The sequence below is a fragment of the Panthera pardus genome, unplaced genomic scaffold (genome assembly GCF_024362965.1).
Source record: "Panthera pardus isolate Hobbes unplaced genomic scaffold, ASM2436296v1 HiC_scaffold_18, whole genome shotgun sequence".
NCBI classification, from domain to species: Eukaryota; Metazoa; Chordata; class Mammalia; order Carnivora; family Felidae; genus Panthera; species Panthera pardus.
Genome location: NW_026526743.1, coordinates 31,369,545 through 31,395,426, shown reverse-complemented (window position 1 = coordinate 31,395,426; position 25,882 = coordinate 31,369,545). Strand labels below are relative to the sequence as shown.

The 25,882-nt window shown below is 42.6% G+C and overlaps 1 protein-coding gene across 4 annotated transcripts in view; it reads right to left on the bottom strand.

The window, feature by feature from the left end:
- Window positions 1-25,882, bottom strand: part of FTO (FTO alpha-ketoglutarate dependent dioxygenase) — a 391,598-nt gene that overhangs the window by 262,231 nt on the left and 103,485 nt on the right. For all 4 annotated transcript variants that reach the window (XR_008423371.1, XM_019455928.2, XM_053906114.1 and 1 more), the window contains exon 2: window positions 17,807-17,884. Coding sequence is in view for 3 of the 4 variants with exons in the window: in XM_019455928.2 (XP_019311473.1) it covers window positions 17,807-17,884 (78 nt within the window). In the remaining variant the exon portion in view is untranslated. The remainder of the gene's footprint in view (window positions 1-17,806; window positions 17,885-25,882) is intronic.

Sequence of the window (25,882 nt, the reverse complement as noted above, 5' to 3'; positions counted from 1 at the left end):
TGTTTCTCTGTCGGCAGCATCAGGAGGAAAAACAACACAAGGTAGCGGGTGGCCTTTCTAAACAGGACTCACGTCTCTCCAGCCTCAAGCGGAAGACTAAATAAAACAGTTACCATCGGCTGTCCAGTCTAGATTTTAGCTTCCACAAGACCAAGCTCAAAACAATTGTTAAGATAAATAAAGTACTATAATAATAATTTGTGCTTTGATCCCCCAGGGTCCCTCTACGGTCACTTCTCCCTGCCCTCAACCTGTCTTCCGACCTTTGGCCCTCCAGACAACATGATTTTATTAATTAACCGCTTTAACACCTATTTATTAAGTGCCAGCTAAATGCTGAGTACGATTCTAAATCACGTATACACAGTAACTCACACCGTTATTATCTCCAGTTTTTAGATGAGAATCCAGAAGCACAGAGACATTTTAAACACTTGCCCAAAGCCACGTAGCTGATACGTGTTGGAGCTGGGATTTGAAGGCCTAGGCTCCAGAGTCTGGTTCCAGGGCAGACGAGACTGCCTTGCTTCCCACTAAGTGCCAGACTGGTTTCTGCTTTAGTACTTTCATTGAAAGAGAAATCACTTCTCGTTGGGAATTAGATAACAAGTTCCATGAACACTAGAACCATGAGGCTTTTGTTTACAACTATATTACTAGTGCCCAGAATGGATTCAGTAAATGTTGAATGAATGAGTGAATAAATGAGGTATTCTACTGCGATTCAGAAAGCTGTAATAATTCCACTGGGGTCACTGGGAGAGAATACTGTAGGATAATCCTTCCTCTAATATGGAAATGCATGGATTTATTGATGCAGTAGAGGACTTCATTACCCTGTCAGCCACCACTTCTGGCTTCTAGGATTTATGAACGGGTGACAAACCAGAGATCCCGGATTCTACACAATGCAATGAACTTTTTTTTCACCAAAGCACAGGATTTTACGTTTACCCCTGTAAAGTTTAATCTGATCGGTACCTTCCCACTACTGTACAGCTAACCAGTTTTGAAACACATTTCTTCTAGATCTTCATTTAATAATGACCATTTATGTGATAAACAGGGTGAGACCACTTATTCCTCCATACATTTTTTCATTCATTATGTGTCTACAGAGCACATGAGACAGAGATAAGGTTCCTGCCCTCACAGAGTTTTCTAGCAGATCAGGTAATAAATAAGGAAAAGCAATCTCAAAATGCATGAAGTACTAGGACAGAAACAAACCACTGGGATATCATTAGATGAGGAAAGACTCTCTAAAGAGCTGGCATTTAAGCTGTGATCTTCAGGAAAAGGCCGCGTCAGCCATGTGACAAGCTGGGGAGAGAGCTTCCCGGGGAAGAGACCAAAAACTACACTGGCGCTGAGGACACCAGCCCAATCTTGAGACAAAATGGCGGCAAGTTTTACTTGAGCCAAAGAGCCAAAGCAGAGTGACGTGGTGAGGTTGAAGGGAAGGCAGAGGCTGGACCACAGGAAGCCTAGGAGGTCAAAGTAGGGAACCGGGATTTACTCAAAGTGCACTGGAGGGCTCAAGGGGAGAAGAGTAATTTGATTGACCTTTTATAAAAATCACTCTTAGTTAAAATATCGGGCATGGATTGGAAAGAGGTAAATGTGAAAGCGGAAATTCTATTAGGTGCTATCACAGCCATCCCAGGGGAAAGAGATGATGGTCTGAATTAGAGACAGAGACAAATGGACAGGTAAAATACATACTTCATAGGCAGAGCAAAAGGAAGTGCTTATGGATTAGATGTGAGGGGCAAAGAAAGGAAAGCAATTACAGGCGACTAGTAGATTCCTGGATTTAATGACTAAATAAACAACTTACCATTTTTTGTTTTAAATAAGAAAGACTGGGACAAAACAGGAATAGTAGGTGGAAGAATCGGAAGGAATGAGGAGCTCTATTTTGGAGCCGTAGCCATTAAGATACCTTCAAAATCTTTGGGAATACAAGCTGGTGCAGCCACTCCAGAAAACAGTATGGAGTTTCCTCAAAAAACTAAAAAGAGAACTACCCTACGACCCAGCAATTGCACTACTAGGCATTTATCCATGGGATACAGGTGTGCTGTTTCAAAGGGACACATGCACCCCCATGTATATAGCAGCACTATCAACAACAGCCAAAGTATGGAAAGAGCCCAAATGTCCATCGATGGACGAATGGATAAAGATGTGGTACATATATGCAATGGAGTATTACTCGGCAATCAAAAAGAATGAAATCTTGCCATTTGCAACTACGTGGATGGAACTGGAGGGTATTATGCTGAGTGAAATTAGCCAGTCAGAGAAAGACAAATATCATACGACTTCACTCATAGGAGGACTTTAAGAGACAAAACAGATGAACATAAGGGAAGGAAAACAAAAATAATATAAAAACAGGGAGGGGGACAAAACAGAAGAGACTCATAAATATGGAGAACAAACTGAGGGTTACTGGAGGGGTTGTGGGGGGGGGGATGGGCTCAATGGGGAAGGGGCACGAAGGAATCTACTCCTGAAGTCATTCTTGCACTATATGCTAACTAACTTGGATGTAAATTTAAAAAAATAAAAAATAGAATTAAAAATTAGTTTTTTACAAAAAGATACCTACGAAATCTTGAGGTAAAAATAGCAAGGGGACAACTGCACAGACGCACCCAGAGCTCAGAGGGGCAAGTGGAGGTAGGGAAATCCAGGTGGCATTTGTCGGCACACCTTCGTTGCTGTTGTTTTTTAATGGTTTTAATTTTTGATTTTTTTTATGTGAGAGAGAGAGTGTGTGCGCGAGTGGGGAAAGGGGGGCAGCAAGAGAAAGAGAGAATCTCAAGCAGGCTCCACACTCAGTGCAGAGCCCGACAGGGGGCTCGATCCCATGACCCCTGGGATCATGACCTGAGCCAAAATCAAGAGCGGGAGGCACTCCCGGCACATCTTTGGCTTTGAAACACCTGGAAATGAATGAGCTCTCTCAAGGAAACAGCACAAATGCAGAAGGGGGCCCGCAGCCATTGCCTGAGCCACAGAGCAAAGGAGCAAAAGAGACTTTTGGGGGAGAACATCAGGAGAGGGTATTACTGCAGAAGTCAGAAGAGAGGAGCATTTCAAGAAGGATGGCATAGGCAGCCGCCCCCGGGGGGCCAAGCAAGATGAGGCCAGAAAGTACCCCCTAGATGCGGCAGCACGGCCATCATCGATGCCCGTGACGTGAGCAATCTCAACAGGGCGCTGGCGATAAGAGTCCGAACAGAGTTGGCTGGTGGTGGCATGAAAGCAGGTGGCACGTATGAAGGTCTGTCTCAAGGGTCGTGCTACGGAGGGGAACAGAAAAACACAGCGGCTGATGAAGGGCGATACCGCTCGAGGCACCAACCTCCGGACTGGAAGACGGGAGGGTACAACCAGGGCTTGTGAGGATACTCCCGGGAACAAAATGAGAGGAGAAGGATGCTGCTGCACAACACAGGGTGACGAACTACAGGAGCAAAGGCCTTGGGTGTCGAGGGCAGGAGCCTCCCAGGTGAGGGGTGTGAACGTACCCTGTGGGGCAACCCACTGGAGTTGGTGGGGGGAAGATGGTGGCACTGTTTTATTTTTAACCTGAAAAAAGCAAAAACTGAGCTGCACCAAAATATGTGTCCACGTACGTGTGATAGATGGACACACATACACACGTTTAATATGAGTACTGTGATGAAAAAGGCACCATAGGGCGCCTGGGTGGTGCAGTCGGTTAAGCGTCCGACTTCAGCTCACGTCATGATCTCGCCGTCCGCGAGTTCGAGCCCCGCATCGGGCTCTGGGCTGATGGCTCAGAGCCTGGAGCCTGCTTCCGATTCTGTGTCTCCCTCTCTCTCTGCCCCTCCCCCATTCATGCTCTGTCTCTCTCTGTCTCAAAAATAAATAAACGTTAAAAAAAAATTTAAAAAAAAAAAGGCACCATATACAAGTAGTACTTATGTCTACTTTATGAGTAACCACCAAAAAACTCCCTGAGACTTAGTCATTTGCATGTTATCAAGTTTACAGCCCTATCCGAATCTAGACCTTCGTCCTCCTCCCAGGGCTGGAGTCATTTCATATCCCTCTTGAGAAAGCCTGCTCTTGCATACATCTCCTCCCAACTGTGTGTTCAGTAATGCCGCCCCGGTAGCTTGAAATTGGCCATGGTGAAGTATTTACACCACAGAAATCAGGAAACACTGAGTCAAAGCTGAAGGGTTTTGTTTTGTTTTGTTTTGTTTTCCCAGACAGCCAATTCTTTTTTTTTTTAATTTTTAATATTTATTTCTGAAAGAGAGAGAGAGACTCAGAGCATGAGCAGGGGAGGGGCAGAGAGAGAGGGAGACACAGAATCCGAAGCAGGCTCCAGGCTCTGAGCTGTCGGCACAGAGCCCGACACGGGGCTTGAACTCACAAACCGTGGGATCATGACCTGAGCCGAAGTCGGATGCCCAACCGACTGAGCCACCCAGGCGCCCCTTCAGACAACCAATTCTTAAACATTTAGTAGGATACCACTGTGTATGCTTGAAATGCGTTATGGACAGGAGTACGTGGTCAGAAAACATTTGGATCAGAGGAAAGATATTTCCTATATCGGAATAAACTGGGAGAAAGAAGATGTAAATTCAGATAGGGCCATAAACTTGATAATATGCAAACGACTAAGTTTTGGGATTTTTTTTGGTGGGGGGGGGAGGGGAGCACTTCCAATTTTCACAGTGAAAATGCCAAACAAATCACTAGCTAAGAATGTGTGCCGGTCATTTGGGCTGTTTGCCAAATAGTTCTGGATTTCTCCCCTATCATCCAGGATTTGGGGCCCATGTGAACTTACACTTCCAAGCCCGCCTCATGCTGGATGAAACATGTCACTATTTCTGCCCAGTGAAAAATGCTGGCTGCCACTTCCAGCCTGGAGCACTTCACTGCCGGTGCCAGACCCTCTAGAACATTCTTTCTGGCACAGTAACCGGCTAGTGGCTGCTTGGATCTCTGAGTTACTACTTTAATGGGTAGTGACTCTTTGCCAACCCACAAATGATATGTAAAGTGAATAAGAAGTATTGTTGGGGGAAGCCACTGAGATTTGAGGGTTGTTTGTCACTACAGCATTATCTAGCCTATTCTGCCTAATCCAGAACACAGGGAACAGAAGGTATGGAGGAAGTCTGAGGAAGCATGCGGAAGAAAAATCAATTAGTCAAGTCTGCATACGGAAAAATGACCTTACTAGGAAGGGACAGTAGGACTGCCCTGCTTCTCAGAGGGCCTATCTGAGGTGGGGGATCATAAACTTAAAGTTGACAAAGAGCAGACTTATGGGGCACACCACTGGGAATTGCCATTGAGACTGTCAGGGATGCATTTAGGATTTATAGTTTCTATACTCACTTATTCCATTTGCAAAACAAGAAGAGAAATCTCATACTTTCTGTTCATGCAGCTCGTGAAGGGAGCAATGTAAGCTAGTAAGCAACAACAGAATATTCTGGAGCCAAGAGCCGTCACTCTAATTTTATCACTAAACTAATTATCCTCTGAGCAAGTCCCCAAACACTCGGTATGTTCGAAGCACATCTAACCAACAGCAGTGGTTCAGAAGGAAATTTCTCTATACTGTCTTAACGGTTCTGGGGTTCTTCTAAACAACCCTCAGTATAAGATATGAAACAAAATAAGAGAATTCCCAAGAACTTTATTTGGGAACACACCCACTCTGGGACTGGGAGAGGAGGAAGGCTGGAAATAATACACAAACACACATCTACATCTACCTACAGCTGCCATTGCTCAAATAGACAGTGGGGCTGGAGACTCCAGAAGAGGTATTGAACACAGGAGAATAATAATTCTAAAGACCTGGGAAACTCACACAACCATATGCGTATCACATGTAAATACCTTGACAATAAAAAAAGCATTCCAAAAATAAGAGTACAAATGACGTGGGAAAGTATCCCCCGCCCCCCCAAATTTTGCACTGATCTCTCATCTGCCTTTCCCCTTTAACTACATCTGCCTCTTTTCCTACAGGTCTCAAGGGGCCAGCATTCGGCAACCCCCTTCGGACAGGCCCTTTCCCCCAAATCTATACCTGCCAGGACCTTCTCATCCTCCAGGCCACTTTCTAAAGAATCCTTCCCTGAACTTCCACCCTCACGTACGTATCCCCGTTCCCCTTCATTATACTTCTCTTTCTGCTTTCACAGCACGTGCCAATCCATAACTACTTATTTAACTACTATTTATTTTTATTTTTTTAATATGAAATTTATTGGAAAATTGGTTTCCATACAACAGCCAGTGCTCCTCCCAACAGGTGCCCCCCCATGCCCATCACCCACTTTCCCCTCCCTCCCACCCCCCATCAACCCTCAGTTTGTTCTCGGTTTTTAAGAGTCTCTTATGGTTTGGCTCCCTCCCTCTCTATTTTTTTTTCCTCCCCTTCCCCCATGGTCTTCTGTGAAGTTTCTCAGGATCCACATAAGAATGAAAACATATGGTATCTGTCTTTCTCTGTCTGACTTATTTCACTTAGCATAACACTCTCCAGTTCCATCCACGTTGCTACAAAGGGCCAGATTTCATTCTTTCTCATTGCCACGTAGTACTCCATTGTGTATATAAACCACAATTTCTTTATCCATTCATCAGTCGATGGACATTTAGGCTCTTTCCATCATTTGGCTATTGTTGAGAGTGCTGCTATAAACATTGGGGTACAAATGCCCCTATGCATCAGCCCTCCTGTATCCCTTGGGTATATTCCTAGCAGTGCTATTGCTGGGTCATAGGGTAGATCTCTTTTTAATTTTTTGAGGACCCTCCACACTGTTTTCCAGAGCGGCTGCACCAGTTTGCATTCCCACCAACAGTGCAAGAGGGTTCCCGTATCTCCACCTCCTCTCCAGCATCTATAGTCTCCTGATTTGTTCATTTTGGCCACTCTGACTGGCGTGAGGTGATATCTGAGTGTGGTTTTGATTTCTATTTCCCTGATGAGGAGTGATGTTGAGCATCTTTTCATGTGCCTGTTGGTCATCTGGATGTCTTCTTTAGAGAAGTGTCTATTCATGTTTTCTGCCCATTTCTTCACTGGATTATTTGTTTAAAATCTCTCCTGCAAGCCTGAATCTCCCAGAAGAAGGACACGGTAGTGGCTTTATTCTCCACTTTATCTCCAAGCCCTTGGCTGGCTCAAATATAAGTGCTTAAGACTTGTTTCTAAGAGTAAAAGAAGAAAAGGTCTGAGACTGATAGAAAGCAGATTAGCGGGGGTCTGAGCTAGGAGTGGAAAAGAAGGCTGACTGCAAAGAGGCAGGAGGGATCTTCTGGGCATTCTGGAAATGTTCTAAAACTACCATGGTGATAGTTGCACCACTCTGCCAATTTACCAAAAATTACTGAACTGTATAATCTTAAAAGGTGAATTGTATGGTATGTAAATTGTACATATACACAGCTCATCAATAAGCAGCTTTTAAAAGATGGATACATTTGGGGGCGCCTGGGTGGCTCAGTCAGTTAAGTGTCAGACTCTTGGTTTTGGCTCAGATCATGATCTCATGGTTCATTAGTTCAAGCCCCATGTCAGGCTCTGCACCAGCAGCATAGAGCCTGCTTGGGATTCTCTCTCTCCCTCTCTCTCTGTCCCTCTCCCCTTCTCGCTCTCTCTGTCTCTCTCAAAATAAATAAACTTAAAAAAAATAAAAATAAAAAAATAAAAGGTGGATACATTTGAATATGCAAAATTTTTTAAATTCTACATGAAAAGAATTATAAAATAAAAAGGCAAACACTAACTGGAAAAAACTATTTGCCATCTATTTGGCAAAAATGGACAATATTCTTAATAAATAATCTTTCAGGGGCGCCTGGGTGGCTCAGTCGGTTAAGCGTCCGACTTCAGCTCAGGTCACGATCTTGCGGTCTGTGAGTTCGAGCCCCGCGTCGGGCTCTGGGCTGATGGCTCAGAGCCTGGAGCCTGCTTCCCATTCTGTGTCTCCCTCTCTCTCTCTGCCCCTCCCCCGTTCATGCTCTGTCTCTCTCTGTCTCAAAAATAAATAAAACGTTAAAAAAAAATAAAAAAATAAAATAAATAATCTTTCAAATTTAAATATATGTATATATACACATACAACTATCTATCTATATATATTGAAATATATATCAATAAAGAAAATCACATAAATTAATGGAAAAGGCTCTTCAATTCAGAAAAATATTGAACTGCCCCAAAGTCAGAAAAAAATACAAATTAACATAATTTGTATTAAATTATATTTAATTTAGTTTTGCCTATCAAATTTGCAAAAAACAAAATTTTATCATAGTAATACACATTGCTGGTGAGGCAAAACCAAATACTCTAATAGTCTGCAATCAGGAATGCAAACTATTACAACTTTGCTATGGCCAGTTAGACAAAATTTACCAGAACCTAATATGCTCATATCTTTCCATCCAGTTTTCCTACTTTTAAGAATTTCTCATAGGGAAAGAATTAGAGAAACGTACCAAGATTATAAGGATATTCATCATACTATTATTTATGATTAAAAGCTGAAAACCACCAAATGCCCAACAGGGGATTAGAGGTGAAATGGTATATTCATACAAGATGGAATACTAAAGTAACACACTTTAGGAAAAAATCTGTACTGTTTTGTGAAAAACGTACATAACAAAATACTATTAAACAAGAAATTTAATAACCAGATATTTAGACAATACGATCTCAGCTTTAACAGAAAACAAATGTAGACATGTAAATACAGAAAAAAAAAAATAGGGGAAAATACGGTCACAAATTGATGGTGGTTATCTCTAAGTGGTGAACCTGGACATAATTTTAATTTTCTTCTTTAGACATCTGTATATTTTTCAGATTTGCCAAAATAAATCTAAAATACCTTTTAAATTAGAACAATCAAGGAACGGGTGCCCAGGTGGCTTCGTCGGTTAAGCATCTGACTCTTGATCTCGGCTCAGGTCACGATGTCACGGTTCATGGGATTGAGCCCCGTGTCGGGCTCTGTGCTGACATCGTGGAGCCCACTGGGGATTCTCTCTCTCTACCCCTCCCCCACCAAAATAAATACACTTTAGAAAAAAGAAAATCAAGGATAAAATGTCGTGTTCAAAAATTCTTAATTTTCATGACATTTCTTATATTTGCCAAGAGATTCTTTTTGATGACCCTGAATTTTCTTTTTTTTTTTTTTTAAAGTTTATTTATTTTTGAGACAGAGAGAGACAGAGCATGAACGGGGGAGGGGCAGAGAGAGAGGGAGACACAGAATCTGAAACAGGCTCCAGGCTCTGAGCTGTCAGCACAGAGCCCGACGCGGGGCTCGAACTCACAGACCGCAAGATCATGACCTGAGCCGAAGCCGGACGTTTAACTGACTGAGCCACCCAGGCGCCCCAATGATGACCCTGAATTTTCAAAAATGTTTCAATGTAACTTCCTGCACTAATTTAGATCTGATTTAAAACGTTGTTGAAGGCTCTAGAAAATTATGATTTTAATGCAATAAATACAAATAATATATTCGAACTGGCTCATTTGGTCACTATCTCAAAAAAAAAATCCAAGGGAAAAGTCCTCCATCCTAAATGCCTGATCTAATTATTTATAAAGTAACTAGGCTAGTGCCTGACACATAAAAACACCACGGAGTGTTTCTTAAATTTTTCTTTAACGAGAGCAAGTAACTCTGGGAAAGAACTCAACGTTAAATAATGGATTATTAACTCATTCTGCCAAACAAGCAAGTTTACTTTCCGTTTTGGACAGGTACGTGTAAAACATCAGATATCACACAATGATCTGGAACTGCCGTCGGCAGATTTTCAGGTATGTTAGAATTTTTTTGTTGTTTAATCCCATGAAAGTTTTGCCAGGGAGTATGCAGTCATGCAATTATATTAATAGTTGTCTGGTCACCTAATATATTTCTTGAGGTCTACAAAAGATTCCGTCACCTAAATGACAATTATATAGTTTAATAAGCAGCTGGAAAGGCATCGTAGATATAAATTGCCAACATGCCAGGGCTTTTATCAATCTTCGACAGATGCAGAATGAATGGTAGGTTTTCTGGAGAATACGCTTTATTTTCCACCTATTTGACACCATTATGTGAAAATTCTACTGCTTCTCCTCTCACATCAAGGGACAGTTCTGAAAGGATGTCGTCCTACAGAGAGGACAGACCTGCTGTTAAATGAAGAAGATACCAGTGTTGCAGGAGGCTCACGTAAACGAAGCCAATGGAACTGAACCTTCGGTAGAGTGAAATTAAACCGATAGTCTTCAAGTGACTTGGGAAAGGTACTTCATTTAAAAAGTGTTAGGACAATGGAATACTACGTGGCAATGAGAAAGAATGAAATATGGCCTTTTGTAGCAACGTGGATGGAACTGGAGAGTGTGATGCTAAGTGAAATAAGCCATACAGAGAAAGACAGATACCATATGGTTTCACTCTTATGTGGATCCTGAGAAACTTAACAGAAACCCATGGGGGAGGGGAAGGAAAAAAAAAAAAAAAGAGGTTAGAGTGGGAGAGAGCCAAAGCATAAGAGACTGTTAAAAACTGAGAACAGGGGCGCCTGGGTGGTTCAGTCGGTTGGGTGGCCAACTTCGGCTCAGGTCATGATCTCGCGGTCCATGAGTTCAAGCCCCGCGTCGGGCGCTGTGCTGACAGCTCGGAGCCTGGAGCCTGTTTCAGATTCTGTGTCTCCCTCTCTCTGACCCTCCCCCATTCATGCTCTGTCTCTCCCTGTCTCAAAAATAAATAAAACGTTAAAAAAAAAAAATTAAAAAAAAACTGAGAACAAACTGAGGGTTGATGGGGGGTGGGAGGGAGGGGAGGGTGGGTGATGGGTATTGAGGAGGGCATCTTTTGGGATGAGCACTGGGTGTTGTATGGAAACCAATTTGACAATAAATTTCATATATTGGAAAAAAAAAGGAAAAAAAAATAAATAAATAAATAAAATAAATAAAAAGTGTTAGGATACTGTGATGCCAAGTGACTGTATTTCTAATCTGGCTGTTAGAGTTTGCTGGTAACACTTTGTATTTTGCACTCCACAGAAATGTATATACACATTACCAGTCATAATATTTTCTGTATAATTTTCATTGTAACATGCTCATGACTGGGCAACCATATCCTGAGACAAATGGGGTGGACACTTATCTGGCCCAACCTCTCGCTGCACGATGCTGAGCAGTCTCCCAAAGGAGGCTCTCTTCTGAGGTTACTGCATAGGCTTTGCCACAGCTTTCGCGACCGGTCTTGTGATGATGTGTGGTTTGCTACAAAGCGGCTCAGAGGTGTTTGTTCACTCATTGCATGGTTCGTCTTTTGGGTGTTAATTTAAAATGACTGGATACCTGCTATGTACCGGACACCATACAAGGTGCCATAAGTACGAAGATAAAAACAAGGTAGCTCCTGTTTTATAGCACCTCGTAGTTTAACAGTACAGATAGAAATAAAAACCACTAGCTAAAGAACGGCTCATCATCATGGAAATATGAATATACTACGATGGGAGCAAGGAATAAACGAGCAGGAAGGGACTCGAAATTTTTCATTTGTTGAGCACATATTTATTGAGCACATACTATTTGCAAAGCGCTAGGTGTTGGGAATACGAAGAGGACAAAACTTCAATATGGTAGCCAGGAGCTCCCATATATACATACGGCATATAAACACCTGGTATCTATGGCCCATAATACACATAGTATTTTACGGATTTAGTATTCACTTATTTAGATTGTGACAGTGTTATGGAAAAAAAGAAATCCAAGGTAAGTAGGAGAGAAATGCTATTATACAGGGGCTGGTCAGAGAGGGCCTCTGATAAGGTGACATCTGAGCAGAAGAATGCAAGAAATGAGGACCCAAGCCCGGCAGGCGCCTGGGCGGGGAAGAGAGTTCCAGACTAAGGGAACACCAAGTGCGAGCCTTGGGGGCAGCAGTGTGCTTGGGTTGATTCTCCGAAGGGCGAGAATGCCAGAGTGGCAGGAGGAGGGGCGGCAGAGGCAGGAAATGAGCAGAGAGAAGCTCCGGGGCCAGAACTCAGGGTGCTTTGTGGGCAAACGTCAGGTCCCAGGCTTTCACTCCGAACAAGGCGGGGAGTGATGTAAGGGCTCTGAGCATGAAAAGCATAAGGAGCCAACTCAAGCTTCAGAAACAGCAGGGCTACAGACGCGGTGTTGAAACAGACAGAAAGCTCTCTGCAACCACCTGAGAAAGAGAGGGCGGTAGCCTGGCGACTGTGTAGAAGACAGAAGTGGTAAGAAGTGGCTAGATTTTTAATACACCCTGAAAGTAAAACAAGTGGGATTTCCCGGTATCTTCACAGAAGAGGTCGTAGTTAAACAAGGTCTTCAAGGGTGAGTAGGTGCTCACCAGACAGAAAAGGGGATAAGGGTACTCCACACCCAGGGAATAACAGGCACCAGGCCACGGAAGGACGGAAGGACACAGCAGATCCAGGGTGTAGCAAGAAACCCCGCAGGACAGGAGTCTAAGGTTGGATGGATTCCATGTTAGGCAATGGGCAAAGATTCGACCAGAGAGGTAGTCGCTAGCCTTATAGGCTACGCTGAGGAGGGTGAACTTGACCTTACAGGCAAGCGAGACCGAGCAAAATTTATCAAGCAAGGAGTGACAGGTCAGACACGTTAATAGGAATGCAATATTGATGGCACCGGAGAGGGAACAGGTAACACCAAGTTGGAAAACCCCCAAACTGTGTTGGTGGAAAACGATAAACGAGGGCCGGAATGAAGACTATGTCGGTGGAAATGGAAAAGAAGACACACCTTGAGGGAGTACAGAGAGGCAGAACTGCCAGGGCCCAGCGCCTGAATGAGGGCTCGAAGCAACGGGCAGGAAGTGAGGACGGCAAGGTGTCTGACTTGATGAACGGGCCAAAGGGGACGGCCACTAGGGAAGAGGATGAACGGCGGGATCCCCTAAAATGGATCCTCACCAAAATGTACGTCGTAGCTTGTCCTACTTGTGCCCCAGACCCTCTCATGGCCTCTCAAGTCATTCGGAGTCACAGCCAGCACGGCCAGCATAGACAGCAAGTTCCCGTATCATGGGGCCATGGCTCTCTGACCTCGTCTCTTCTGTTCTCAACTCTCTCATTCCGCTCCAGATATGCTGGGGTCAGGGGCTCCCCCTCAAACATACCGAGGCTCTGCTGTTCCCTATGTCCAGAACATTCTTCCTGCAATGTTGGAATGGCTTGTTCCTAAACCTCCAGAAGGTCTTTGTTCAAATGTCACTACGAGAAGGCCTTCTGCAATCCCCTTATTTGCAATCCCCCACCTACAGTGCCCCTTCACGGACTTTATCTCCATACCAGTGTTCCCGTCCGACATTTATTTTTCAGTTTCCTGTTTATTTCTCTTCCCTCCCCACTCCCATCCCACCCCATAAGAAATAAGCTCAAAGAAGGAAGAGTCTTCTGTCAGTTTTCACAACTTCATCTCTAATGCCTAAAACATTTCCTGCATAGAGTAAGGGAGCTAAATACACATGTTTAGTGAAGTCGGTAATGAACTAATACAGATCATGTCAGGTTAGATGTTCCTGTGAGACGCTCAGGCACAGCCACCCGATAGGCAGTTGGGACCAGAGCACTGGAAGTCGCAAGGGAGAGCAGGGATGGAGACGGAGATTTGCGATCGTGGGGATGAAGGCAGAGCAATTCCCCAGAAGCATCGAGAGCTACGGTAGGACGATACTAAAATTCAGACTCAGGAGTCAGACAGCCTGGGCTCAGATCCTGGTCTTGACACTTCTTGCTTATCATATAAACCTTGAACAAAGTTTTAAAACCCTCTGTGCCTCAGTGTTCTCATCTGTAAAATGGGATTTAAAAAAAACAAAAACAAAAACCTGCCTCAGAGGGTTAAGAGTTAAAGAAGCAAATACACGTAAAGAGAACAGCAAACAGTACCAGAAAAGCCTGGCACACGGAAAGGGACACAGGAAATGAAAGCAAGGGGGCATACTGACGGGAGAGGCATTTTCTCTGGATAAGAGGGGTAACATTTAAACATTTTTTTTTTAAGTTTATTTTATTTGTTTTGACAGAGAGAGCACAAGCAGGGGAGGGGCACATAGAGAAGGAGAGAGACAGAATCCCAAGCAGGCTCTGCGCTGTCAGAGGGGCTCGAACTCACAAACCGTGAGATGGTGACCTGGGACGAAGTTGGACGCTTGATCGACTAAGCCCCCCAGGCACCCCCCTGCCACCAGGGGTAAGAAGCCAGGGTTTATTTTCAGACTACGTAGCCCCTCCTCTCCTTATCCTCTGTAGTGAACCTACAGAAGTTCCCTCCGCTTCTCCTTTGAGTGTGTTGTTGTTTTATTTCTCTTCTCTCTGGTCCAATCAGAAGACACCAAAAACCGTCTCTGAAGGTGTTTCAAATTTGAGCAAGGTATGGGATACTGGGAGGCGCACCGCATGGCAGGAAGAGCGTGGGCCTTCGGAGGCAGATAAATGTGGTCTTGAACTCCACCTCTGCTGCTCAGATACGGAGCTTGGTCTGGATCTAAAGAGAAATTTGGTTTTTAATTTTTTTCATCTTTACTTATTTTTGAGAGAGAGAGAGAGAGAGAGCAAGCGAGACAGGGCGTGAGCAGGGGAGGGGCAGAGAGAGAGGGAGACACAGAATCCCAAGCAGGCTCCAGGCTCTGAGCTGTCAGCCCAGAGCCCGACGGGGGGCTCAAACTCACAAACTGCAAGTTCATGACCTGGGCCGAACTCAGCCACCCAGGCGCCCCTAAAGAGAAATTTCTAAAAGAGAAAGATAATACCTACCCCCCCCCCCAACACCGCAAACCTGAAGAAGAGTAACTGCTGCACACATTTTTGTGGCATAAGTGAACGGGGCGGTTGTGAGGGCAGAATGCAAGAACGCGGCCCACTTAAGGGTGTGGGGTCAACGCGCGGACCCAACAGAGAAGCTACAGCAAGCCTTGCTTTGGGGACTGGCAGCTGGACTGGCATTCTTGTGGCCAGGGCCTGTTTAAAAGACCCGGAGTCGGGTCAGAACTTTCTATTTATTCATGTCCTTATACTTCGTCTTCGAAGGGAAAAGATTTGCTTTAGGAAGGGTTTGCTGAAGCACTAGCCCTTATTATAAGGCACACTTAAAGTGATTAGATCCTGTTATCGGGTCTGTTGTGGGTCTTGGAAAGATAAAAGGGCCACCTTGATAGTTGTTCTGTTTGCCTCTGAGTTTCCTTTTATCCCCCAGTGTTGGGCTGGCTGCGAGCACCGCGGCTGATAACCTTTGTGTTTAATTCGTCGTGTACCAGCACCGCTCGCACCATGCCAAAGCCGAAAGGCTCAGCAGCTGCTTTACGGCAACATGCGTAATCATGTCTCCGAAAATAGCAATAGGGATTTAAGAACTGATTGCATTTTGTGGGTTTACTTGTTTTAAGGAAAGTGCTTTGGAAAAACTTTTTTTTTTTTTTTTCTGATTACCAAAGAATACGTGCTCATTCAAGATAGTTTGGAAAACCAGAAACGCTCAAAGGATCGAAAACCCTACCACGCCGGCCTAGAACATTTCTGCATAAATCCTGCAGACCTTTCCAGATCCCGCCTCCCCAGAGAGGAGTGTGCATGGACAAAAACAAAATTAAAATCACACTAAACGTTATGATATGACTGGCTTTTGGAATTAACTAATTGGTGCATTAATTCATTCATCCAGCCAAGCAAATTATTTAAATACCTACTTAGGTGCCAGGCCCTGTACAAAGCACGAAGGATGAGGGAGGCGAGCATATAAATAAAATCAGTGAGATACACGGAGGTGATAAAGGTGCACGCAAAGTCCGACAGGTGCACACGACAGGGAGCAGAGACAATTCTCCGCGCTGTAGAGGTATCAGGGAAGCACCCTACAAGAGAGGACACGTTACTCACAGGTAACAGAAGTTCACCAACGAAGGGACGTCAGCCGGGGATGGAGCAAGAAGGCCCAAAACATGCGACCGCGCAGCTGGTCTGAGGTGCTTGCGACAAAAGTCCAGCGTACGTAACAAGATGAAAGAGACTAAGAGATAAGGCTACAAATGCAAGACCCAGGCAACGAGCGGCCACCGCGCGGTTTGAAGCAGGGGGTTGGCCTGTGCAGATTGATGTCTTGGTTAGAAAATGTGCTAGAGCTCTAAGGATTAAGAAAGAGGCGCACGGAGGAAAAACTAGTCCATAAAAGGACTCATCCGGTGAAAGACAGCGAAGATCTAATGAGAAGGGAGATGACAGATAAACGTCCTGGAATGGACAGTGAGCTGGAAGCCAAGGGACCTGGATTCTAGATGGGTAAACATCTTCTTTCCTGTCTTCCTTCTGCAGCTACTGAGAATCAGCCACACCCAAGTGCACGCTAGATGCTGGAGAAACAAAGATGAGGGGGTCAAATTCTTACCCCCAAGAGCTTACGTCCTAGGAGGAAAGCAGAGGTGACCGTGCACTATCAGTGCCTGCCCAGAACGCCTTCCCCTCCTTCTTTGGGACGGGGACTCCGATCGTCCCCTAAGGAAACCATCCATCTCTGACTCACAGCCCATGCACTTTGAGTGGAAATGGTCCTCTCTGAGCCCAACTCCACGAGTGGGTGCATGAACTGGGCTGTGCAAACAGGAGCGTCTCACCCACCTGAACACAGTGACTGGTTCAGGAATAGGCACAGGATTCTAACCAGGCCAACGAGATCACTCCCAGGAGAACTGGATGGACCCCCCCCCCAAAAAAAAAAAAAAAAAGAAATTACTGCCTTCTTCTAAGATCCCACCCATGTGCTTCAAACCACATGCCCCTCGGGCTGTGAGAGTCCTCCTGTGCTAGCAGGTCAGAGCCCATCCAGCATGAAGTCACAAGGGGCGCAGAACCAAATCACGGCACAGAGAAAAGCAGTGATCAGATACCATCTTTTGAGAGGCTGGATTCAGCCGGGCACTCCAAGGCCTCTACGTCAAGAAGGCCAGTAAATTCCCTTTTTTTGCTGCAATGAGTTTGTTTGGGGTTTTGCCACTTGTAATTGAAAGAGTACTGACGAAGTCAGGGAGAGAAACACAGAACCCCGTAACTGCAACACAATGCGATGGGCACCACAGAGGTATCCCACGGGGTACAAGAAGCTCAGAACAACAAAGCAAAGTCAACTCTACTTGTAGGTAAGGGGATGTTTAATCGAAGTCTTTTTTTTTTTAATGTTTATTTATTTTTGAGAGAGTAGGAGAGAGAGAGAGAGAGAGAGAGAGACACAAGCAGGGGAGGGGCAGAGAGCGAGGGAGACACAGAATCTGAAGCAGGTTCCAGGCTCTGACGCGGGGGCTCGAACCCACGAACCGTGAGATCATGACTTGAGCCGAAGTCGGACGCTTAGCCAACTGAGCCACCCAGGCGCCCCTAAGTGAAGTCTTGAAGACTTAGCCGTCTGGCAACAAGAAAGGCACAAAAAGGATAGTCTATGCAGAAGAGACACAATGAGCAGAGGCAAGGAAGTACAAAAGGCATGGAACGTTGGGGAAGAAAAAACAGTCCACTGTGCTAAAGCCCTAAGTTCACGGCAGAGAGCAGATCGTGAAGGAGTCTGTACGTTCTGGGGATGATAAGGAGTCACTGCATAACCAGATCAGACCATTTCGCTTCTCATTTAACCTCTCCAGACCACAGCTGCTTCTTAGACCAGAATGAATAAATACAAATTGACACAAATATTAAAAAATCTTACCTGCTGATAAAATTCATCATCCTTGGGGGTCAGATAAGGAAGCCAGGTATCTTCAAGCTCCTCAAGAAGCCTCAGTTTCTGTTCAAAAATAATAATGATTGTAGGTGATTGAATATAAAGTGACCAAAATATAAGACAATCCCTTGTTTTGCCAGTAAAACAATACCCAGAAAACTTAGCCAACCTGAATGTGTAAACTTTTACTGACAGAAATGAGCTGAATGCCTATTATTTAATGTACTAATTTAATTACATACACTTAAATGACACATTGGATAAAGCATTAATTTAGCAATCATGATTTTATTCACTCTTAATATTCCATGAAACAATTTAATTCACCAATCTTGACATATTTCTTCAACTCAAGGTCTTTGTCATCACCGGAATCATCTTTTGAGACATCCAATACAGTTTTCTAAAGCAAATCTTCCTGTCTGTATAATGACACAGAATTTTCTGAAAATCCTTCTATGACACTAAACACTGGAAATACCAAACCAAACTATAGTATCCATTTACATAGTGTCAGGATATTTGGAAGATGTACTCATCCTATAAACATTAATCTGATATCATATCTACTTATGTATTACTTTTTGAAAGTAATCTTTCACCTCTAGACTAATTACTAATAAAAGCATCCTCACTTTTCTTTCCCAATTTTATGGCGAACATTTGTAAAGCATCCACAGCTAGCCCTGTCTGAGGCCATTTTTATGTCTTCCCAAATAGTACTACGCTGTTCAAACAAAGTAACTAAGAGAAGACCCCATATTGTAAAGTGCTTTATAAAGAATCAAAGACATATAAGGTGACAGCTTCCTTCTGAAGGATTTTTTTGAATGTTATATTCAAATATATATGGAGGGTATGTGTCGTGTATGTGTGTATGCTTAAATGGCATTATATGTGTGTGTATACACATAGACATACACATAGGAATTATCTACATACTACAGAAAATTTCTCAAAGGGAAAAAAAACAGAAAAGAAAAACAACAGATTTTCAAATAAAACTGCAATAAAATGCATATTCTGGTTGTTATCGGCACCTTTATAAGAATTAGAAAATGGGGTGGGGGGGGGGGTTGCCTGGGTGGCTCAGTCGATTGAGCATCCGACTCTTGATTTTGGCTCACGTAATGATCCCAGGGTCGTGGGATCAAGCCCCACGTTGGGCTCTGCACTGAGTGTGGAGCCTGCTTAAGATTCTCTCTCCCTCTCCCTCTCCCTCTCCCTCTCCCTCTCCCTCTCCCTCTCCGCCTCCCTCTCCCTCTCCCTCTCCCTCTCCCTCTCCCTCTCTCTCAAATTAAAATAAATTAAAAAAAGAATTAGAAAAGGGCACGCCTTGCTCTGACTCATTGCAGCCCTATTCCACAGGGCATGGCTTGGTGAACACTAACTGGAATTTAGCCCCTACCTGCTCCAGTGGACACTATCTTTATGCAGTGACCAACCTGCTCAACCAGACCTGGGGGCCCTGACTATCACCCTCCCCTCTCCCAGGAAAGCAGCCTTCTCTCACAAACCCATCACAGAGTAGTCCAGAGAAAACACCCGTAGGGCAGAACTTAAATTCTTTTTGGATCTTTTGCAAATTATCCAAGGTAAATAAAGAAAAAAGGAATCAAAATATAGCAACCAGTTGATCTAAGAGAAACAAAACACTAAATCTTACTCATATAAAATCCTAGTCTTATTTATTTAGTGAAAGCTTTCTGCTTGGACTGTAGGTTTTATTCTCATCCATAATGATAAGACAGGTTTATCAGTTAAACAAGGAACAGTTTTCCTTTATGAAGAACCCATCTACTAACACAAACCATTAGATTAATCATTGGTTAAGTGGTTCATCTATTTTCAACATTAGCCATTATTTGGGACACGGAAAGAACTAATGATATTTCCAGGCATATACTTACACATTTATGACTTCACCACAGATCTAATCAAAATCCATACCTCAATTTTCACTTCAACCTCAGGAAAGCCTGCATTTTCCTATGAATCTTTTACCAGTCCTTTTTATAGATAGAATACTTAAATGCCAAAAAAAAGAAAAAAAAATTAACCCATTGTTAAAAGCCTTGAATAATTCAAAGGCATATGATATCTCAAACCTTGAAATGACTCCATCTTGGAAATACCACCTTAAGATCTCTGCAGGCGAGTCTATGAAGCTAATTTGTGTATAAGAAGGAGGACAGAGGCACAATACCTCTAAGGAATTAAATATTCTACCTTAATGAGATTAAAAAGCAATAGACCTGTCCTGTAGGTCAACAAGGATTGATGGAAGCTGAAATTCTGTTTATAATTAATACTTTAGCTCTGTTATAAAAATAACCATTTCCCAGCTCAGTGGAAGTCCAGTGTATCAGACAGGTATAAAACATCAGAATTTGGAAGGGCTGTATCAAAAGGGTAAAATTCTATAGGAATGTGCCTACTACAGAGCAAGCTGAATATAAATGGTCTCCATCCACTGGAAATTTCAATTTTGATACTGTGAGCATCATCATATCTATATGACAGGAGAGAATGAAGGTCCCAGCAATCACTGAACTTAAGACCCCACATATGAAATCTGCTCTGTACATTCACAGCCTACCATTTTACCAATTAACTAATGAGATCAATTAAAAATAACATTTATCAACTTAAAAAAAATTCTGGTCCTATCTGCCTTGGTGAAATCAATCAGGAATTAATATTAGATTCAACTGGTAATTCATGAACATCACACATTCCTTAAAAATTAAGATTGCTTTAGCGGGGCGCCTGGGTGGCTCAGTTGGTTAAGTGGCAGACTGCAGCTCAGGTCATGATCTCACGGTTCACGGGTTCAAGTCCCGTGTCAGGCTCTGTGCTGACAGCTCAGACCTGGGGCCTGCTTCGGATTCTGTGTCTCCCTCTCTCTCTGCCCCTCGTCCCCCGCTCATGATCTGTCTCTCTCTCAAAAATAAATAAAACATGAAAAAAATCTTTTAAAGTTAACACTGCTTTATAAAAAGGCAAAGTGACTCTGGGCATGACTATGGAGAAAAAAAGTCCTCTCATATTCAAGAGTGCAAATGAGTACAATATCAATCAATGGATGGCAATTGACAATTCCTATCAATATTCAAATGCATCTGCCCATTGACTCAGAAATCCTACTTCTAAGGACTTTTCTATGGATATACAGTAAAACCTTGGACTGTGAGTAACTTGTTCTGTGAGAGTTCCACAAGACAATCAAACATTTCTAATAAACTTTAACTTGATAAATGAGCCATGCCTTACAGTATGAGTAGTACGTGATACCGAGCATCACATGATCACAACTGAGCCAATGGTTCTTGCAATTCACTTTGATATACAAGTGCTTTGGACTACAAGCATGTCTCTGGAATGAATTATGCTCGCAAACCAAGGTTTTACTGTACTTGTGTGGGGTTCGGAAGAATGTATGTCCAAGTTTACCCACTGGATCACTATCTGTAGAACAAAAGCTTAGAAACGTACTAAAAACCACTTGATTGTATACTTTAAAAGGATAAGTGTTTTGATATGTATGTTCTAGCTCCACTAAACGAAAAGATTAGCTCTAAAGCAAGGATCCACCCACAGAGAATGGTTAACTAAACTATGGTACATCGACACAATGAGATAAAATGCAACAGTAAGCAAGGATGAGGAAGTTCGCCTGTTAGTGAAATAAAAAGCTCTCCAGAATATCTCGGGAAGTAAAAGGCAACGGGCCGGACATGTGCTTGTGTGTCATACAGAAACATAAAGGATACGTGACAAACTATTCAAGTGGTTACCTGTCGGGGCAGAGGTGGGAAATGAACACGAGAGGACATGGGTGAAGCAAGACTGTTCCAAATAGTCCATTTGCATTGTTTTTGATTTTTGAACTAAGTAAATAGGTGGCCTATTCAACCTATCACCTCTTCTTACCTCAAACATACTGCCTACTGATTCTTAACGTAAAATTCAGTGTGAAAAGGCATGATGCCCTGAATTTTTTTACTCTGTTTTAGAAAGTGCATATTTTTGTGATGCACATGAAGCATACGGGGAGGAAACTCTCACAGCCCCGCACACCAAAGAGTAAAGAGGCAAAAGCAAACCACCCGGCTCTGACAATTTCTCTGTGTCAAATGCCAACCAGTCGGTGAGCACACACATTAAAATGCACTCTGGAGTGGACGAACAGGGTGCTCCTGGCTGACTGTCAGATCTGGCTAACTGCCGCTCCCCGGCCTGATGTACAGATAAATCCACACAGCTGGGCCCGACCGCACACCGCTCGACTCACAAGCTTCTTTGCTGTCACGCTGGTGTCAAATGCATCAGGCGGCTCACAAATGCCACACGGAAGGCCAGAGAGTGCAAAACCCAAGTGCTCCCACCCGGTAGGAGGAGCGTATGAAGACCTTTCTGTAAGGGGCTACACCCATTTCCACCGTTCCAGCCAGTAAAGACAACGCGAACACAAGGCCTTAGGTAAAACACACTGCAACTCAAAACCACCAAGATTTAAAGTTGGAGGTCAAGGGGCGCCTGGGTGGCTCAGGCGGTTGAGCGTCCGACTTTGGCTCAGGGCATGATCTCACAGTTCGTGAGTTCGAGCCCCGCGTCGGGCTCTGTGCTGACGGCTCAGAGCCTGGAGCCTGCTCCTGATTCTGTGTCTCCCTCTCTTTCTGCCCCTCCCCTGCTCATGCTCTGTCTCTCTCTCTGTCTCAAAAATAAATAAAAAAACATTATAAAAAAAAATTTTTAAGTTGGAGGTCGAACTTCAACCCGAAGCCTCTGACTCGCTGTGAAAAGGGAAGCTGTATCTGAGCTGGCAAATCTTGTTCTAGAGAGCTATGGTTTCAGAATCTTACAATAGTTACATAAAAAGATGAACCAGATATGAGGGGGTGTCTCACCTACAAATAAAGCGTATTTTCTGCAGTCTCGTCAGATTATGCTGCTAACGACTCTTAACTCTTTATCCATTTTTCATTTTCCACGTAATTTTCAACCTGTGAATCATATTTTATCAGGTTCAATAAAAATTTAATTTTGCTCTCTGATTCTTTTCGAAATGCAGTCACAAATAAAAGGCTTATGAATGTTCAGTGTAAAAATAATCATCCGATCTTCTGCGGGTTTCAAATAAAAGTGGGAAAATTGACCTCGTCCTTACGCAGGGTGTGAGTAAGTAAAACCTCCCTGAGGGAAGACGCATCAAAACTAATACCACAAAGACGAGTAAGAAAGAGCTAAACCGAAAGCAGCATAAATAAATATTTCATATCCACATATGCCATACTTGCAAGGGAAAAAACCGTAGTTCAACCACTTGAAGAAACTTAGTATTCGCTTTCCTATCCTCGCTGAAAATAATGGCATGGTGAAAATAAACCGAATTTGGGAGAAAAGAGAATCTGAATCCAGACTCATCACTTCCAACACGGGGTACACCCGAATCGGCCTCTCCGGATTTTAGTTTACGCATCTGTAAAACGCTGTTTCACCGAGTGTTGTGAAGAGGAAATAAAATCAGTTGCTTGTATTAGTGTGTTTTACAAGCAATAACCTATGCATATTTGGGAAATGGCATTCAAATGGGGGGAGGCGTTTGCATAACAAAGCATGAGCTAAGAAGCCACATACCAGTTCTACCCAACTAGGTAAATGGTTTGGAACTAGTCTCTTAGCTCCATGTGAGGTGTAAATGAAGACACATATCCAGAGATCGAAGAACAGTGCCTAGCACATAAAAAAAAAAACCTTCAATAAACTTCGACAACTACTTGTTATTTGCTCATCTCTGGGAAATACGTTTTATGTACCAGTTATGAGTTATCTATAAAAGAACCTATGTGTAATCCATCAAATTATACTTTATGACACAGATTAATGCTACATGAGAAATTCAGATCTTAATTGGCTTGGGTGAACTACAGCAGAAACATATAAAAACTCTTCATAAAAGTTTATGTGTATACACACACACACACACACACACACACACACACATATATATATATATATACAAGGCCTCAGTTAGCTATACTGGTGACAGAAATAAAAATTATTACAAAATTTTAGAACAGATGAAGAAACAAAAACCCACCCAGGGATATACAGTGACTGGCAAGAGATTACACGGCTGATCATGAGAAAATCACAACTCACATTCTCATTTTCAAGTACAAGGTCATTTCTGCTATCCTCCACCATATCAATTCAGAGGCAACAAACATTTTATCTTTTAAGAATTGTCCAATTTTTACCTTAAAAAGAACATATAAACACCAAATCTTAAATAATTTTAATTAAAAGCCATCCTTTTTTTTTTTTTCTTTTAATATAAAACAAATGCTTTTGCCACAACTTTTAGACACTCAAGTCTTAGCTGCTTCGGTAGCTCTACAGTGCGCCAAGAAATTCTTTTAAGAAATTTTCTGAGGATGTCTTGTTGTTGCCAATAATGGGAGCCAATGTCACTGCAGACCAAAAATCCAGCCAAAGTAAAAAATCACATAATCCACAAAACATCGGGAAAAATTCTCAGGAGGACTTTGTTTCAATGATAACACAAAATTGGTCCCAGACTGTTCTTTCTTTAAAAATCTTAGATCAGACTAAAAGGATCAAACTGTGTCTAATCAAAAATTACAACCATGGGAAGCAAGACAAAGTAATGGGACTTATAATGGAGAGAAAAATCAATCAATTGAAACTGGCTCCAAAATGGTACAATGACGGGGGCGCCTGGGTGGCTCGGTCGGTTAAGCGTCTGACTTCAGCTCAGGTCATGATCTCACAGACCGTGAGTTCGAGCCCCGCGTCAGGCTCTGGGCTGATGGTTCAGAGCCTGGAGCCTGCTTTCGATTCTGTGTCTCCCTCTCTGTCTGCCCCTCCCCTGTTCATGCTCTGTCTCTGTCTCAAAAATAAACGTAAAAAAAAAAAAAAAAAAAAATTAAAAAAAAAACAAAATGGTACAATGACAAAATGAAAAGTACATTTAAAAAGCGATATAACTGTAGTTCATAAGTTCAAAACGTTGGGGAAAGACTGAACAGGGTAAGGAGAGAAACAGAAGAAATCAAGAAAACTGAATCATACTTCTAGACAGGAAAACCTCAATGTTCAAGATGAAATATATAAAGGATAGGATTCAAAGCAGATTAGATATCACAGAGAACAGAAGAGTGAACATGAAAACATATCAGTGGATATTATCCAGAAGGAAACACTGGAAAAAAAAAAAAATCACGGCGAACTATGAGATGACTTTGAGCAGTATAATACATACAACTAGAGTCACTAAAGAATAAGCAAGAGAACGGGAAAAGGAAAAAGACTTGTCCAAAAATTTTCCCAATTTGATGAAAACTATAAATCCACAGATTTAAGAGAGGTATTCACAGAACCCTAGGCACAAAAAACATACAGAAATAACACTATAGCATAATATAATCAGATTACTTAAATTCAGTGAAAAGAGAAAAGCTTAAAAGCAGTCAAAGAAATCGTATATACACAAAAACACATCATAAAATGAAATATCCTACTGAAACAATGTTAGCCAGAAGACAGTGAAAACAACATTTTCAAATAACTGACAAAAGTATTTGCCCACTAGCTTTCTATACCAAGCCAAAATGTCTTTCAAAAACAAAGATGAAATAGACACTTTTGCAGATACAGAAAAATAAAAATAATGGAATACCAGCAAAGCTTCATTGTAAGAAATGATTAAAAAGGCAGAAAAAAAAAATGATACTAGATAGAAAGCTGAGTTGACGCAATGAAGAACATCAGAAATAGAAACTACATTGGAAATAAAATGACTTTATCCTCACCATTTAAATCTTTATGAAAGATAGCTATTTAAAGCAAAAACAATAGTATATTGTGGGGTTTATAATATATGTAGAAATGAAACATCTAACAATACCACAATGGTCAAAGAAAAATGGAAGTATTTTGTTATAAGATTCTTAAACTACATTTGAAGTGCAATAGTACTACTTAAAAATATATTCTATTAAGATACAGATATATGCTAGAAATGCTAAAACAACC